Source organism: Candoia aspera, chromosome 2, assembly GCF_035149785.1.
Source record: "Candoia aspera isolate rCanAsp1 chromosome 2, rCanAsp1.hap2, whole genome shotgun sequence".
Lineage (NCBI taxonomy): Eukaryota > Metazoa > Chordata > Lepidosauria > Squamata > Boidae > Candoia > Candoia aspera.
Window position 1 is genome coordinate 208618844 of NC_086154.1, and position 17952 is coordinate 208636795.

The 17952-nt window shown below is 39.9% G+C and overlaps 1 protein-coding gene across 1 annotated transcript; it reads right to left on the reverse strand.

Annotated features, from left to right (window-relative positions):
- Positions 1-591: 591 nt before the first annotated feature.
- Positions 592-16243, reverse strand: ISOC1 (isochorismatase domain containing 1). The gene is made up of 5 exons (XM_063295263.1): positions 15746-16243; positions 5526-5645; positions 5214-5417; positions 4979-5095; positions 592-1714 (listed from the first exon to the last, which is right to left on the reverse strand). The coding sequence occupies exons 1-5, from the start codon at positions 16226-16228 to the stop codon at positions 1568-1570; spliced, it is 1071 nt and encodes a 356-aa protein (XP_063151333.1). The 5' UTR covers positions 16229-16243; the 3' UTR covers positions 592-1567.
- Positions 16244-17952: the final 1709 nt, after the last annotated feature.

Consider the following 17952-nt stretch of genomic DNA (forward strand, 5'->3'; position numbering starts at 1 on the left):
TCAACAGTAAATAAGGTTCTTAAAATCCCAGTGACTGAATTAAAGGAGGCAATTAAATTTTAATTGCACATTCATTTATCATGGTCCAATATATTGGAAGATATTTATAAATTATGTACAGCTGTTCATTTATTCCTTACTCTGCTTTATAATATTTAGTTGTGATTCTTCAACATATTTATCTTTGTCTCAGCACCATGCTGTGCTATTCTAAATTGTGACAGTTTTGTGTTTTCTTTAAAACAAATTAAAACAAATGTTTTAAACAATATGTTACCTCAGTATCAGTGGATTGAATTTTTCAAGTTGAAATGAAAGTTACTGATGAAACAAGTTCTTTATAAGCAAGATCAAAGATCAAAATTTTCTATCACATGCATCTTTTTTAGAGCTAAGATTTGTGGGACACTGTGGGGTATTAGGAGACATTTCAAAAGTTCCCAACTATGAATTGTTTGTTGTTTAAAAATCTGTATTATGCTTGTTTTCATATTGCAAAATACATTTTATATAAAACCATATGCATTTTTCATACAAATGTTAGAATGCTTTGAATCATTTAAACACAAATGAATTAGCCTGTAACAAGAGCAGGGTTACTCAAATTTATTTCTAGCTATAAAACAGTACATCAAAACACTCTATTAAATCAGGCCTTTTTTTTAAACAGTATTCAGCATCTGTATTTCAGAATGCAGCATAAAACTGATGCAGATTTTTTCTAAAGCTTACTTGAATTAATGTAGAAACCAGATGGAGTTCATTAAATCTAGACATACAGGGATTAAAAATAAATCCCTCAACACATCCAAAAAGAAGTTATTTTAGTATTTGGAAATGAGAAGCCTGAGCATCTTTCTTTTGAATACTTACAAGTAAAATAAAATCTCCTACTTCAGTGTCATCAATCTCTCATATATTCCCATTAACAAGTTGACAGAACTGCTTGGGATTCTGAAGTGAACATTACATGATTTTCCAGTTAGAAACTTACAATAAATGATTTTGCAACAGCATTTAATAAAGTCTTGAATAATTAAGAATCAACCTAGCTATGCCACAAATAGTTATGCATTTATATTATTGCCTTCTCTAATGATTAAGCAACCATCTTCTCCTTCAAAGTATATGCATCCTGTTTTATTTAAAATATTGTTCCATTCATAGAATGTTAAAACATCATTAACACATTTATCTATGTCACTGCATTAATTATACAAAAAGTAAAACAATTCCACAGTACATTTATTCAGCCAAAAAAGGTTTCACAAAAATATGTGGGTTGTTTTTGAGGAGTTGAGTTACAGTCAGTGAGTACAGTACTGACAAACATGTACCTCTATTTAAACTCTATTCTGACAATAAAATGTTCCTATGGTACCCCAAGCCTTAAAGAGCTGTAACTACAGAATATACCAGCACCTGGAAAGCATAATATAACAAATTCTGCTAAGGCAAGCAAAATACATCAATTGGTAGGTGTGTATGAGAGATTATATGTGTGTGAGAGAGTGTATTTATGTATTTAAAACTTCCATTTTCCTCTGTCAAATTCTTTCAAGAATGTCTATACTTTGGAAAGAAGTCCCGACTCTGGAGCACTTGCCTTAATGAGGTTCTGAATTTCTTTGAATTTGGGATGATCTTTGTCAGCTATCAGCTGCAGCAATATAGCTTCACTAGTGGTAACAATAATCCCAGTACGAGCAAGGCGCTGGAAAAACAAAACAGCTAGAGCTGACTATCTGCTGAGAAACATTTGAACAATAAACCCACAGACTTTACATTTCCTCATGACAATGCATTATAATTTATCTTAAAGAAAAAATCCAGCTGTTTTGAAAATAATTTCAGTTCTTTGAAATCACAATTTAGATTAATAAAACAAGGATAAGAAATAACAATTATAAATAAACTAATAAACTAAACTAATAAATAAAAGTGCTTCCAGGCAAGGCTTTATCATCCAATCATCATTTCTTCTCTTCCTTCACAGAATTTTATGGGGTGTCTGGATAGTAATATCTTCCAGCTGTACCCTTCCTGCATTTCCCATTTCTTTGTCCATCTTGCTCTCCACAAATAATATATTAAAGAGTTAAATGTGGAATAGATGCATCAATTTGCACATTAAAGCATTATAAATTAGTCGCATAGATGGTAGACAATTCCTTGTGCCCTTGATGAAATAAATGAAGCTTGGGATCAAGAAGATACCTCTTCTGTATGTTACATTCACTTTTGTGTATATATTCTGAGAAATCTCTCCCAAAAAGAAAATCGGCTTTGATGTTTCTCATCCAATGAAAGGACAGGAAGATGTTGGTTTGTTTCACAATCTTAATCGAGTGTTAATTGTAGTAACTTTGTTTTGTTTTATTCTTGGCATTTTATAATTGTTCTAAGCTGCCTTGGGTTTTGGGATAAACAGAAAAGTGGGGTATAAATTCAGTAATAAATTTTTGAAAAATTAGATTACTAACTTTTTCTACAGATGTTCATCTAGGTCCTAGATAAGAGATCCTGTGATTGTTCCTACATGATGTCTGGAGGCAGTAAAAGACTGGCTGGGACGAAACAACTGAAATGGAATCCTAGGATGAGAGAAATACTGTCTACCCATATGCTGTTAGGTTTGTAAGTGACTGCAAACTGGCTATGTATGGGACTGCACCTTCCTTGAAAGAACAGGTTGTTAATCTCCAGAGCATCTACTTGATCAGCAGGTGAAGGCCATGGCCAAGGGAACATCTGTCCAGCTTCAGCTGGTGTGCTGACTGCAACCCTTTTCGGAGTGGGAGGCACACCTAACAGTGACTTATGCCCTCAAAATCTTGAGAATAGATTACTGCAACACACTCAATTGGGACTTCCTTTGAAGATTACTTGGAAACTTCAGCTGGTGCAGAATGCAGCAACCCATGATAGGAGTCATGTCAGCAACCTTTTATCTATATTGTAAGTGCAGCATTAGTTGCCAATATGTTCTATAATACATTTCATAATGCTGCTTTTGACTTAGAAGGCCCTGTATAGTTTAGATTGTATTACCAATGAAATAATCCTGTCCCATGTGATCACACCAAAAATGATGTGTAGGTCCCTCCCTTTATTAAATTAGAGAAGCAAGGGCTTGGAAACAAGCTTTTTCTGTGGCAGCTCTGTTACTCTCAAATATTCTATCCCCAGAGGTCTGGATAGCTCCCACACTTTTAGAATTCAGGAAAGTGGAGAATATGTTGCTATTTTCACTGGACTTCTGAGCATGGAGGTGCTTTGTTGCTTTTAATTACACTTGTTATCTTTTAAAAAATTATTGTTTTTATTATTCTTTAACTATTTATCATATGTTTATGTAAGCCACCTGGAGTTTGTAAGATCAGGCAGAATATATATCCTTGCAAATGAATAAATAGTGATAACAACCACATCTACTGTATGTCAGAATAACATGGGCTCAAAAACAAAATGAAGCATTTATAGCAAAGTAATATCCACTATTATGCAGCTAATATTCTGGATTCCATACAAGTAGTAAGCTTGCTATTTCTGCCAACTTGAAAGAATAGCTCTGCAATTTTTTTTTATGTGTAATGTAAGGCTGGTAGGTGAAGTATGAAATACTCAATACATCAGGAAAATACTTAATGAAATAGTGCATAGTTGAAATTTATAAAGAAAATTACAGAATCCTGGTAGTGCTGTAGGTTTCAAGAACTTCTGCCTATGATAGGTATAACCTAAACTTTGGGTAGGCAAACTCTTTGGACCACCTAAAAATCTACTGTTGAGAGCTTTAGAATATTGTTTATTTAAGGTACCTGTTTATCTCTTGCGAGATTGATTTATCTCCCAAAGCAGGAAGGAGAGCTTGAAACCCTTTGTCACATACCTTTATATTAGTAGGCCAGGAGGTTGTATTTTAGAAATTATATCATGTTTTCTATGTTACGCTTTATTCATGAGAACAACATTGTAGGAGCCCTATTCTCTCACAGATTAGAGTTAGCATGCCAACTGAGAGGCCCCTGTAAGTTACAGGTAGCCATAACTATCAAACAAGCTATACCAGGGCATGAGGCAGGGCTGGGATGCATACAGCCAGTGGGCTTCTGGAGCAAGAGATCTGGAAGTGCAGTCTTTCACCCAACAGGCCACTCTTCCCTCTACTTCTCTTTTTAAAATGTAATGTGAAACTTTGAAATTGAAAAAAAAAGTTCATGTTTTACAGGAATGTGCATCTGAGAGTTACTATTAAGTGACAATGTTATAAAGTCTGCATTTAATATCTCTGATATATCAGATTATAATATATAATAATATTATAATTATTTTTATCTGTACATTAAATATAAATTGTGCTTTTTAAAAAATCAAGTCTTTCATAATCATTAGAAACACAATGTGGAAATATATTTTGCAAAGATCTGATATTCTGCTATCATTTGTTTACTTTGTATGTGTCATAACTGTTATACAATGAAGTACATAACATTTACATTTAATCCATTTATATTCCTTTTACAAAGTATTATCTTTCTATTAATCTTAAAGATGTTTATCAGAGATGGAAAAACTTCTCATTTATTTTCAATATGGCATAATCAATAATGCATGGGAGTTAAGCATTACTATTCAGTAAGAAGGCTCTGCAGAAATTCTAAAATATACTTCATGTATAATACTTGTCTCATATTAGTTATTTTTCAGATAAAGTTTTCTTTGGATGTACTCTTTTCATCCTTATATTTTTAATTTTCAGTTACTGCTGCCAAAGAAATCAGTAAAATACAGACCGTGTTGATGCTAGCAATGGTATAGAGAAGTCACATATACTGTTTTAAGAAATAGAAAGATAATTTCTCCTTTTCTGTGCAATAGAAATATTTGAGGCTACAGGAATACAATACTTTTATCTGTTACGATCTAACAATTACTGGAGCCAAGCTCACAGAAATAACCATCTAAACATAATTACCTCTAGGGCAAACATTCTGTCCATCATACTTCTTGAAGAGGTTGCATCAGCCACGATATGGACTTCTAAACCTCGGCCCACTAATTCCAGCGCTGTCTGCTGAATACATACGTGAGTCTTGAGGAAGAATAAAAGTAAACTGTATCAGCAATTTTATTTACAAATGATACTTTACCTTTGTTTCAATAATAAAGCTCTAGGAAGACTGCAAATATGAGATAAATGAAATACTAACTTCTACGCCGAATAAAACAACACTGCGGATTCCAGGAATCTCCGCTATAGCAGCCTCAACTTCAGGCAACACCATAGAAAACTTTGTTTTGGGTAAGACGAGTTTAGCTCCAGTCAAGTCAATTTCTTGAACGGTGCTTCCAAGACCTTTAGGATACTGTTCAGTTACAATAACTGGGATTCCTAAAATCCGTGCACCTTGAAGCTGAAAAGATAAAAAACAGAAAAATGAAACTGCTTATTTAAATAATAAAATAGCAATAACAGCACAATTAAAATAGTAGCTGATGTTCAAAGAACCAAGTAAACATACCAATCGTTGGCTTACGCTGATAATATCTCCGAAATATTTGATAGCAGGTCTGAATCTTTCTTGCATATCGCAACAAAAAAACACAGTGCTAGATGGGGTGAGATTGCCCAATGTAGTTATCTGAGATAAAGAAAGAGGGAAATAATTATGGCTGCCATACCACTTTCCTGAAAATCTGTCCCACTGATCTCAATTGGTCTTACTTCCAAGTAGCTATGTATAGGATCCCATTGTTTAAACAGAAATACAGTATTTTATATGGGTGGAAACCCAAATCCATACTATATTTGTTAAGTAGGATATTTGACTCTTTCTAAGAATCACATATCCCCATGTTATATTTGCTAATTCACAAAACCTCTCTTTTAAGACCAAGCTGATGTAGTAAGGAAGGCTACCGTTTGAGAAAGAGAAATCTAGACTCCCTTCAAGTGTGTGGAGTTAGTAATATAGTTTTTGGGTCCTCATCATTATCTTTGAAGTCACCATCAGATATGCAGTGTAAACATATTTCAGAATCTAATTAACATATAAGAAACAATAGACATTGAAACAGACCTATAAATATGGTAACATCAGATATTTGTTTCTATAACAGACCCATGACAGTTTAAGACACATTGTAATTATTATATTATTATAATATAATTATTATTTATTAGTAATGGCAATTTAAAACCCCAATTTAATAAAAAAGGAAAAATCTGGAAAATAGGAGGATTACTAAAGACAAATGTAGCTTTGAAAAAGGAATCAGAACATTTTCTTGAACTATTTATGTGATTGTAACTTGCCAGATTGAAACTGGATTGAAAATAGTATAGCGTGCTAAAGAGGAACCTTAAGTCATCCTACTGGCACCAGATAAACTAGACTTCTTTAATATGTTATTTAAGGAGCAGCTTTTCTTTAAATGTATATATATTCTTAATGCACTGTAACATGTAAATAGCATGAAGCATCCTGGTAGAAATTCTGGGAGTTGTAATCCAACATGTCTGGGCAGTACAAGGTAGGGATACATAGTCCTAGAGGCTAAGATTAGAAAATATAAACAAAACATTATGTTGAATCTATGATAAAACTCAAGTTATGTTACAATTACTATTTCAAAGAGCATCATTCTAGATGAAACTGAAGACAACAGTCTTTTTTGTAATTTTTTAATACAAAAAATTATATCTGGACAGTAGAAAGTGTCTGGATTCCTAAGCTCAAGGCAACTACTGATCAATTGATTATGTGCCATAAAGTCATTTGTGACTCCTAGCAACTACTAAATCATAGTCATGAAGTTATGATATATCTTGGGACTGAGATTTTGTATATACTGTTTATTAATCAAAAAACGTTTGTGCCTGTATACTATACTAAAAATGCAGAAATGATTTATTAGATGAATCTAACACACTTTGGGATTTAAAGAAATATGTTATTTATTGATCAGACTTTTAAAAAAATCCATTGCAATCAAGCAATTCTTGGTGGCTAAATATAAGATACTGCATGAAAATCAAATAATAAAAAAGATGCTTTCATGTATTACAAGCATGTTGCTAAGGCGCTTAGAAAGCAAAGGTTACTTTTCTAAGTTTAGCAATTCATTTTTTTTTCATTTAAATATGACTGCTCAAGTGTATTTATCTTGCTTTTTCATCACAAATGTTTTCAGTGAAATGCTGAGCTCCAAAGCACTGTACCACTGTGATGTAGTGATTGAGGTGCTGCACTAGGACCGTAGTGATTCAGCACCTCAATCCATCTTTAACTTGGAGGAATAGAAATCTAACAAATGAATGTGCACAGAGGAGCATGGCTTCCTCATTTCAAAGTCCAGGGATCCTCCAGAGAAGCATCTCACATATGAGAAATACTAGAAAAAAAATCTACTCTCTTCCCTATATAACAGTGATTGTATGCATGTGAAAATCTCTGATGCTCATTATGACTGTTTGCTTCAATACATTTCTCTTATTTCCTGATCACCACTTTTTCTCCTTGGAATAATTCACAAGTTTTATCCTTATTTGATATTACTAATACATAAACATTAATTTGATTTATGACCTGCCTATCTACTCTAGCATGCAATTATAAAAGTGACCTTTATGATAACTAAACTCTGCAACAGCTGAACAGACTGAAAATGCTATCCATATTAACTTGCAATAAATTCCATTAATTTCAATAAAAGTGTAAAAATATGAATAAGACTGCTAATTAGAATGTTAAGATTGCAATGCTAAGCAAACACATTTTAGAGTAGGCCTGATTCACCTCAGATGGACTTTTGTTTGAGTAAACATTCATAGGATTATGCTGTAAGAGTTTTACTTCTGAAGAAAGAGAACCAGCACAGAACTGAAGCACTGATGTTTCACATGCATTAAAAAAAGTCAGCTGTACTATTTTATGTCTGGCTTGTTTTTATATTTCAGATTCTGGCCAATCTCAAAACTGGTTTCATTATTATATAAGCAGCCACTACATCCTGAAGATGGTCCATGAGTTCAGTGCATCAGACGCTGACTATTCTAAAATGTCTTTGGTGCTTTTCCTTAAAGTTCTTAAGAAACCGGAAATGATGTGTTTATAATAGTACTAATTAAACTTGTGTTAATAATTAAACCATTGTTTCACAAACTGTAATTTGCATCATCAGCAAACAAGCCAGATCAAGGGGAAACACATATCATACATATATCTTCTTCCAAGTTTACTAAATCAATTAAGAAGTTCATTTTAAAACAGTACCAAATAATTCTTTACTCAACTCTGGATGTAAGTATGTTTGTTGTTGTTGTTGTTTATTCGTTTAGTCGCTTCCGACTCTTCGTGACTTCATGGACCAGCCCACGCCAGAGCTTCCTGTCGGTCAACACCCCCAGCTCCCCCAGGGACAAGTCCGTCACCTCTAGAATATCATCCATCCACCTCGCCCTTGGTTGGCCCCTCTTCCTTTTGCCTTCCACTCTCCCTAGCATCAACATCTTCTCCAGGCTGTCCTGTCTTCTCATTATGTGGCCAAAGTATTTCAGTTTTGCCTTTAATATCATTCCCTCAAGTGAGCAGTCTGGCTTTATTTCCTGGAGGATGGACTGGTTTGATCTTCTTGCAGTCCAAGGCACTCTCAGAATTTCCCTCCAACACCACAGTTCAAAAGCATCTATCTTCCTTCTCTCAGCCTTCCTTATGGTCCAGCTCTCACAGCCGTATGTTACTACAGGGAACACCATTGCTTTAACTATGCGGGCCTTTGTTGTCAGTGTGATGTCTCTGCTCTTAACTATTTTATCGAGATTTGTCATTGCTCTTCTCCCAAGGATTAAGCGTCTTCTGATTTCCTGACTGCAGTCAGCATCTGGAGTAATCTTCGCACCTAGGAATACAAAGTCTTTCACTGCTTCTACATTTTCTCCCTCTATTTGCCAGTTATCAATCAAGCTGGTTGCCATCATCTTGGTTTTTTTGAGGTTTAGCTGCAAGCCAGTTTTTGCACTTTCTTCTTTCACCTTCATCATAAGGCTCCTCAGTTCCTCTTCACTTTCAGCCATCGAAGTGGTATCATCTGCATATCTCAGATTGTTAATGTTTCTTCCAGAGATTTTAACTCCAGCCTTGGATTCCTCAAGCCCAGCTTGTCGCATGATGTGTTCTGCATACAAGTTGAATAGGTAGGGTGAGAGTATACAGCCCTGCTGTACTCCTTTCCCAATCTTAAACCAGTCGGTTGTTCCGTGGTCTGTTCTTACTGTTGCTACTTGGTCGTTATACAGATTCTTCAGGAGGCATACAAGATGACTTGGTATCCCCATACCACTAAGAACTTGCCACAATTTGTTATGGTCCACACAGTCAAAGGCTTTAGAATAGTCAATAAAAGAGAAATAGATGTTTTTATGAAACTCCCTGGCTTTTTCCATTATCCAGCGGATATTGGCAATTTGTTCCCCAGTTCTTCTGCCTTTTCTAAACCCAGCTTGTACATCTGGCAATTCTCACTCCATGAACTGCTGAAGTCTACCTTGCAGGATCTTGAGCAATACCTTACTGGCATGTGAGATGAGTGCCACTGTTCGATAGTTTGAACATTCTTTAGTGTTCCCCTTTTTTGGTATGGGGATATAAGTTGATTTTTTCCAATCTGATGGCCATTCTTGTGTTTTCCAAATTTGCTGGCATATAGCATGCATTACCTTGACAGCATCATCTTGCAAGTTTTTGAACAGTTCAGCTGGGATGCTGTCACCTCCTGCTGCCTTGTTATTAGCAATGCTTCTTAAGGCCCACTCAACCTCACTCTTCAGGATGTCTGGCTCTAGCTCACTGACCACACCGTCAAAGCTATCCCCAATATTGTTATCCTTCCTATACAAGTCTTCTGTATATTCTTGCCACCTTTTCTTGATCTCTTCTTCTTCTGTTAGGTCCTTGCCATCTTTGTTTTTGATCATACCCATTTTGGCCTGAAATTTACCTCCAATGTTTCTAATTTTCTGGAAGAGGTCTCTTGTCCTTCCTATTCTATTGTCTTCTTCCACTTCCGCGCATTGCTTGTTTAAAAATAATTCCTTATCTCTTCTGGCTAACCTCTGGAATTTTGCAGTTAATTGGGCATATCTCCCCCTATCACTGTTGCCTTTTGCTTTCCTTCTTTCTTGGGCTACTTCTAGTGTCTCAGCAGACAGCCATTTTGCCTTCTTGGTTTTCTCTTTCTTTGGGATGTATTTTGTTGCCGCCTCCTGAACAATGCTGCGAACTTCTGTCCATAGTTCTTCCGGGACCCTATCTACTAAGTCCAGTCCCTTAAATCTATTCTTCACCTCCACTGCATATTCCTTAGGAATATTAGTGAGCTCATATCTAGCTGATCTGTGGGTCTTCCCTAATCTCTTTAGTCTGATCCTAAATTGTGCAAGAAGAAGTTCGTGATCTGAACTACAGTCAGCTCCAGGTCTTGTTTTTACCGACTGTACAGATGTCTGCCACCTTTGGCTGCAAAGGATGTAGTCAATCTGATTTCGGTGTTGTCCATCTGGGGAAGTCCATGTATAAAGCCGTCTCTTAGGTTGCTGGAAGAGAGTATTTGTTATGCAGAGTGAGTTGTTTGGCAAAATTCTATCAGCCTATGTCCTGCTTCGTTTTGTTCTCCCAGGCCATACTTACCTGTAATTCCAGGTGTCATTTGACTGCCCACCTTAGCATTCCAGTCTCCTGTGATGAAAATAACATCTCTTTTAGGCGTGTTGTCCAGTAGGTGCTGCAGATCCTCATAGAACTGCTCTACTTCAGCTTCTTCAGCATCTGTGGTTGGGGCGTATATTTGGATCACTGTGATGTTAGATGGCTTGCCCTGAATTCGAACTGAGATCATTCTATCATTTTTTGGATTGTATCCAAGCACTGCTTTAGCCACTTGACTATTAATTATGAAGGCTACTCCATTTCTTCTGTGGTCCTCTTGTCCACAGTAGTAGATCTGGTGGTCATTTGATGTGAAGTGGCCCATTCCAGTCCATTTCAGTTCACTGATGCCCAAAATGTCTATCTTTAATCTTGACATCTCACCAATAACCACATCCAATTTGCCCTGGCTCATAGATCTTACATTCCAGGTTCCAATGGTGTGTTGATCCTTAGAACATCGGATTCGCCATTCATCACCAGCACCATCGGCTGCTAGCCGTCCTTTCGGCTTTGAGCTAGCTGCGTCATCACGTCTGGGGCTAGTTGAACTCATCCTCTGTCCCTCCCCAGTAGCATTTTGACCATCTTCCGACCTGGGGGTCTCATCTTCTGATGGTATACCGACATATCTCTGGTTGTACTGATCCATTTAGTTTTCACGGCAAGAATACTGGGGTGGGTTGCCATGTAAGCATGTAGCTATTACATGTAAGCACGTAGCTATTACAAAAAGCAGATATCTAAAGGCAGACTTCTAGTGCAAAATCTAAAAATGCTACATAATTTAGCCCATGGAAGATATATTACAGAAAAGGAAAGAGGGATTGAAAGGGAACGGGTTTGCTCTGGTTAGGCACATATAATCTACGATATTCCCAGAGTTTCTCCCAAAGCGGCTGCTGAATTGTAATATTTCAAGGAATAGAAGATGACCATGATTAAATATATCAGTGTATTAGCTTTATTACTTCATTATTAACAAAATGCAGTAACAGTATTTGATAAAATTAAATCAAGGTTAAATTTTGTTCTAGACCTGGCCATTTGGAGTCTAATTGCTAGTGAGGCCAAGGAGAGTCCTCAGCTTGAATATTATGCACCCGCTTTTAAGTAAAAAAAATTAGAAAAAGGGGCTCTTTAAATTAAATTTCATTTTTGTCCGCCCCTTCTGTTCCAATGCTGCTGCTTTTTTGCTCTTTTTTTGAGTAAACACTCAAAGTTAAAAATCTAACCCTTGACCCAAAAAAGGTTGCATACCCCTGACTTAAATCTTTTCAGCCAAATGAAACTTCTTTCAGAGATATTAGGTATTCATTCAAAGTATACCACTCTCCCACCAAATTCAGGAATACTCAAGGTAGTTTGCTTAAGACTACAATCTTACAATGATAAATTCTTATATCTTTTTGAAATACACATACTGTAGACTTCTTTTTTTAAAAAAAATGTAAAACAAACACTATATATTACACCAAAACAACATAGAATGATTTTTATGACGGATATACTCATAAAATGCAGACACTGAAAATGCATCTACGTCAGTCCAACACCAGCACCAGTACCACTGTGGCTTTTTAGCAGAAGTCAAGGTTCAAACGTATTGACACAAAAATGAATGCTTTATCAAAAAATCCCAAGGGCTAAAAATTACCCTAAAAGAGGAAGTGGTCAGTTTCTTGCACACCAGGTCTCAGGTTCAAGCCCCAGCACAGAGTATGTATAGTTACAGAAGATCCCTGTTGGAAGCCCTCATGATTGATAACATTGTATAGTGTCACTTAACCATCATGATGGCAATGCCATGCCTGTCTTCACTGCTGATAAAGCAGAACAATGATGGTTGAATGATGTTATTAGTGAGGAAATACCAAAGTTATTGACAAGTCAGCTTTCAGTTTCTAAAATATAACACAGAATATCCTTGCTCATGCCTCATATGCCATGAGGAAAGTTCTACTCAGACGAAAGGCTTCTAACTGCAGCCCCATGCGGTCTCTTCTTCTCTTCTTTACCCCATTTTATTGAGATGATTTTCTAGAATGGCACAGGATATCAGATGGGCATTGCAAACTAGGGCAAATTGAAACCCCTCCCTTCGGTAAATGCAAGGGTATCTCTAAATCCCACATAGACTTGTCAAGCAACTATTTCATAGTTTTCTATATCCACTATCCTCTGTTCATTTTATTTTAATAATCAGCACCAATAGAACTCTAAAGAACAACATATGCTATCAGAGAGATGCTTGCTTGCTGTAAAGTTTAAATTGATTTAAAATTGAACCCAGTAGCAGCCTAACACTGTAAAGGTTATAAAGATATTTGGGTGCTTCAAGGCCACTGCTTAGTAATTGATGAAGCAGTAGAACTATATGTACTATATAACAGTAACTCATTTTTTATACTGATGAAAAAAGCTGAATAACCAAAGCCACCTATATATTTACTTTCTACAGCCTCCAAAATACTCAGCATTACAAATGGATGTCTCTTTTTTTCATACAATTTGTGCCACATAACAACAAGTAGTCCTCGACGTACGACCATTCGGTCAGCGACTGTTCCAAGCTTTGACAGTGCTGAACAAATGGTAGTTATGACCAGTCCTTGGAGTTCTGGCCGTCCCAGCACCCCCATGGTCACATGATAGTGATCTGGATGCTTGGCAACCCGTTCTCACAACTGGTTGCCAAGCGGCCCGCGATCATGTGATCACCATTTGCAAACTTCCCTGCTGGCTTCCCCAGAAAGTCAATGCAGAAGCTGACAGGGAAGGTCTCAAGTCACAGGAATAAGTTTCCCCCACCTGCGCACCCTCCCCAGTCCCTCTGTACTCATGCCTCACCAGCATTCGTGCAACCCACGCACCCTTCCCAACCCAGCCCCCCCGTGGCACCTCTCATGCACCCTCCATGACCACCCCCGCACTCCCTCCCCCACCTAGCAGTGGCCACTTACTTGCCTGTGGGCCTGAGACTTATAACTTCCTGCCAACTTCCCCACTGACTGGTTGTGGGAAGCTGGCAGGAAATTGCTTCACCTAATGACTGTGGAATTCAGTTAACAACAGCAACCAGGATCGCAGGGATTGCTGTTGCTAAGCGATGCGGTCATGCTTTATGACCACATCACTTAGTGACAGAAATTCCAGTCCCAATTGCCGTTGTAAGTTGAAGACTACCTGTAATTCCCTTTTCTATGTGGACACTTCCTACCAGCCACTACTGAATCTGAAAATTCTCACTTTTACTCTGGTTTAAGACTACGTTCCAGAATAGCCTTAGGCTAACAGGACTGACAATTTCTTTAGGCTTAGGCATTTCTAGTAGTCTGGTGTGATCAGCTAAGACAGCCTTGTTAGTAGCAGAACTAAGAAACAAGCCCAATAAAATCAGTGGGACCAATTCAGATGGTTCAAACTGGATGTTGGGAGCTAGGAAATCCCCCATTCACAAGGCACTTCAGCCAAGATCTCCTTCTATAGCAAACAATCGTCCCCTCCACCATTTTTAATTGTCATTAAAGTGTGAGAATACTCAAGCCTCATCCAGTCTCATCCACTGATGTGCTTTCCTCCTATCCTTAAAACTGGAGGAAAATCACTGATGGAGAAACTCAGTGTTCCTCTTACTGAATCTTCTGAACAAGGTCAGTAGAGGTGCCACACTCACGTTGTGGTGATTAGCTGCTCCTAAGCAGGGAATGGGATTCTTCTCTGCTGCCCTCCTAGATCTAGTACAGATCTTCTCCCCTGCCTACTCCTTTCCCTTTACCTCCACTCTTGCCGGAGAGCACAGTAGCACCTAATCAAGTGCAGATCCTTCCTAAGGTTAGCTGCAACTGTTATTGTTGAAGATAGTGATGGTGCTCTACTGAAAGCAGAGGTAAGGGGAGAGGGCAAGGGTTAAGGGAAGATGCAACAAAGGAAAGAATAACAGGAAAGATGAAGCATCTGCACTTTGCTGGTAGGGGGAGGGAAAGCAGCAAAAGGAGATGAAGAATGAAGCCACAAAGCAAGGGAGGCTGAAATCACTGTCGTGGGAGGTAGTGCTGGGCTGCACAGAGTACCAACAGTGATCTTGTAGAACTGAATGTTTCCCTGAGCTGGCTGCAAGGCAAGTTTATAATCTTCCCCACAGCCAACCCAGAAATGGCCATGGCAGCACAGAACACCACTGCTGGATGGGGAAGCGTGGTTCTGCAGCACACCAAGAACCCTCTGGATCACTGACCTCCAGGCTCCTCCTCACATGGCACAGAATGGTTGCATAGCATGGAAAACATCACTTTCCTGCTGGATAAGCTTGACCTGGCTTTAGTAATAGATTAGCAATGAAGTGGAGCCTCTGTTGTGAAGTTATGCCCTCTGTAAAAGTTAAGTAGGTTGTCCTGGATCCAGGAAAAGGAGGCTGTGCGGATGAGCCCTCTGAACCATTATAAACATTTCCGGTTCTTTTGGTGCTAGCAGCCAATGAATTGGGTACAGCCGATGTGTTGAAGCCATGACTGGCTGAATCCATAGAACATTCTAAACCATAAACCAGTGTACAAACCAGAAAGACTGAGTTTCTAAAATGCCCTAGACCAAAACCAAGTTCCACTTCACATGTGGGCTGTGTTCACTGTACCAATCCTCAGGGTTCACAGCCCATGGTTCACAGCCCATAAACCAGGATGGATTGGTTCAACACACTAGACCAAACTGTGTTTGGCTATTTAATAGTTCAGGGTGTGGGAACACAGCTATGGTGCAACCCAACGAATACAGCCATTTTGTTGAAGGGAACCTAAGCTGACTTTCAGAAGGTGGGCAGGCTTGGCAGGCTGGCTTTGGCCACTTTGCTCCTTTTCCAGAGAAGATTTCACCTTCTCCTTTCCCAGTGCAATGTGGGTGTGGGAGCCTCCCCCTGGCCGCCAGACGGAGAGGGCCTTCGCTCCAACAGTTGCGCCAGGTTTCCCAGGAGGCGCTGTCTTGCATTCACTCAGAGACACTCGCCCGTGCACGCCGGGGCGTGCTCCCTTGTCACCCACCTGTATCTGCAGTGGCACGAGGCGCAGTTTGCACCGCTCGTTCACCAGGAAGCCCTTGGGCAGGTCGATGTATTGGCTCCACTCCTCGGAGAAGAGCTGCACCACGAACTTGCGGTGCATGTCGAGCTGGTCGCCGTAGAGGCTCAGGAACTTCTGAATCAGCACCTCGTAGCCGGAGCCGTGAGGCACCGTCGAAGGCCTGGCGAAGACCGAGAAGCAAAAGAGCACCGGCACAGACACAGAGCCGCCGCCGCCGCCGCCGCCCGCGCTCCCTCCGCCACTGCTGAACGGGAGAGGAGCGGCGGCGGCAAAGGCTTCCGAAAGCTGCTGCTGCTGCTCCGCCGCCATGTTCGCGGGCAGCCGCTCCAGTTCCGCGCCGCCGTCGCCGCCGCAGCTCCTCCTCCTCCTACTGCTGCCGCCGCCCGGCCAGACGGGAGGCGCCGGCGGCCCCCAATCCCGGCTTCTGCTCCTCCTCCTCACCATAGGAACCTGTCCCGGGACGAGCCAGGCACCCTCAGGTGGGGAGGCGGAGTGGGAAAGGTCGCTGCTCCTCCCTTGAAATCAGCAGCAAGCCGGGAAGAACCGTGTAGCCTCTTCGGAGGAGTTCAATTTACCTCCTCCGGGAGGGGGAGAGAGCGCGTGCCTCACTCCCACTGGCCTGACTGGTGTGCAGACGGGCGGGCACCTTGTGCTGTACTAGCAGGTGAACCGGGACAGCAGTAGGGCGCCGTCGCTGGGAGCCGCGGCTCGTGTTCAGCCTTCACAGAGGCGCGTCTGAAGGGGAGCTTTAGAAGAGGGGGCGGTCCCTTAGGGAGGCCAGACGGCCACTCGTGCCAGCTCCCCCTTCGCTCCCCCTCCCCAAAAGGGGCCGTGCCAGCTTTGTCAGGTAGGTGTGCGCTACAGTACCTCCAGCGCAGTGGACCGAGAAAATGGAAGCGTGTAGATAATGATGCCGGCTAACGTGAAGCAGAGACGATGTCCGATAAGGTGAAGCAGAGAATCACTTATGCTTAATGTCCCCTTTTCAAGACAGCTTACAAAATACCATTTAAGTGTGATAATTAAAATAGAGCCAAATGACAAATTACTGTATAGATCCAAACATTCATCATGACCTTGTTGCACTTGGAGAGCTGAAAATACTGAAAATTAACTAGATGAATTCCAAATGAACATTATATAAAAACCATTTCATGAATAGTATTTGTCAGTTGGATGGCTGTGGGTTTGGCAGATTTGGGGATGCGACACCAGGATCAATCTGTTCTGGGCCTCTCCACACATGGCTGTTGCACCAGTCTGAGATTAGTCTGTGTTCTCACCACACGGGGGGTTCTTCTGAACCAGTTAGCTTTCAGTTTGCTGGTGGTGCAAGCAAACTGAAAATACTTGCTGTATTGACACTGGAAATGCAATGGGGCGGTTTCCCCTTGGCACTTCTCACCTTGTGTGTGCTGCTGGAGCCTAAACATGCCAGTACCTTGCTGCTGTTTTACCAAACGGTTTAAATAGATCGGTTATCTCCCACCCTATATACATTATGGCAGTTCACCACTATGCTTGACAGCCTTTTTCCCCTTGTGAAAACAAGATTGGGAGGGAGAATCCATGCTGGGGTTTCTGCTTCCCGTGAGTCATGAGCATTGTGAGGATGGTAATGGTGGGGGCCTCAAGAGGTGTAGCTGGGTAGAAACACCCACCACCAGTGCCATTGCTCTAGTGGAAATAGATGAGCCACGCTGCTGGAAGAAAGCAGTGTTGGTGAAATTGGAACAGCCTATGCACTGTGGTACTCATACATATTTCCTACTTCAGACTTCAACCATGCCTCTGTTGGTAGTAGACTTTTATGTTTGTCCCAGATCTGGGAAAGATAAACCCTTCCTTCTGCAAATGGGAAGAACTTTTCTTTACAACACCCACAAAAAGTAGAGTATGATATAACTCAGTAGCCAGTCAGAGCAACACACAGAAGCAAATTTCAGATGTTGATACGAAGTACAGCATGGGCTGTCTTTCTGGCTTCAACTCACGGACAGGAAGGACAGAAACTGAGTTTAATAGTTAATGTGATCATTCTCCCTTTAATTTTGATTTGGCAGCAACTTTTGGAGTATAGGGATTTTCACAAGGCTTTTGGAATATCACATGCAGCTCTGGGATTGTAGGTTGAGCATGACTCACATAGGAGCTTGAACATGCATATA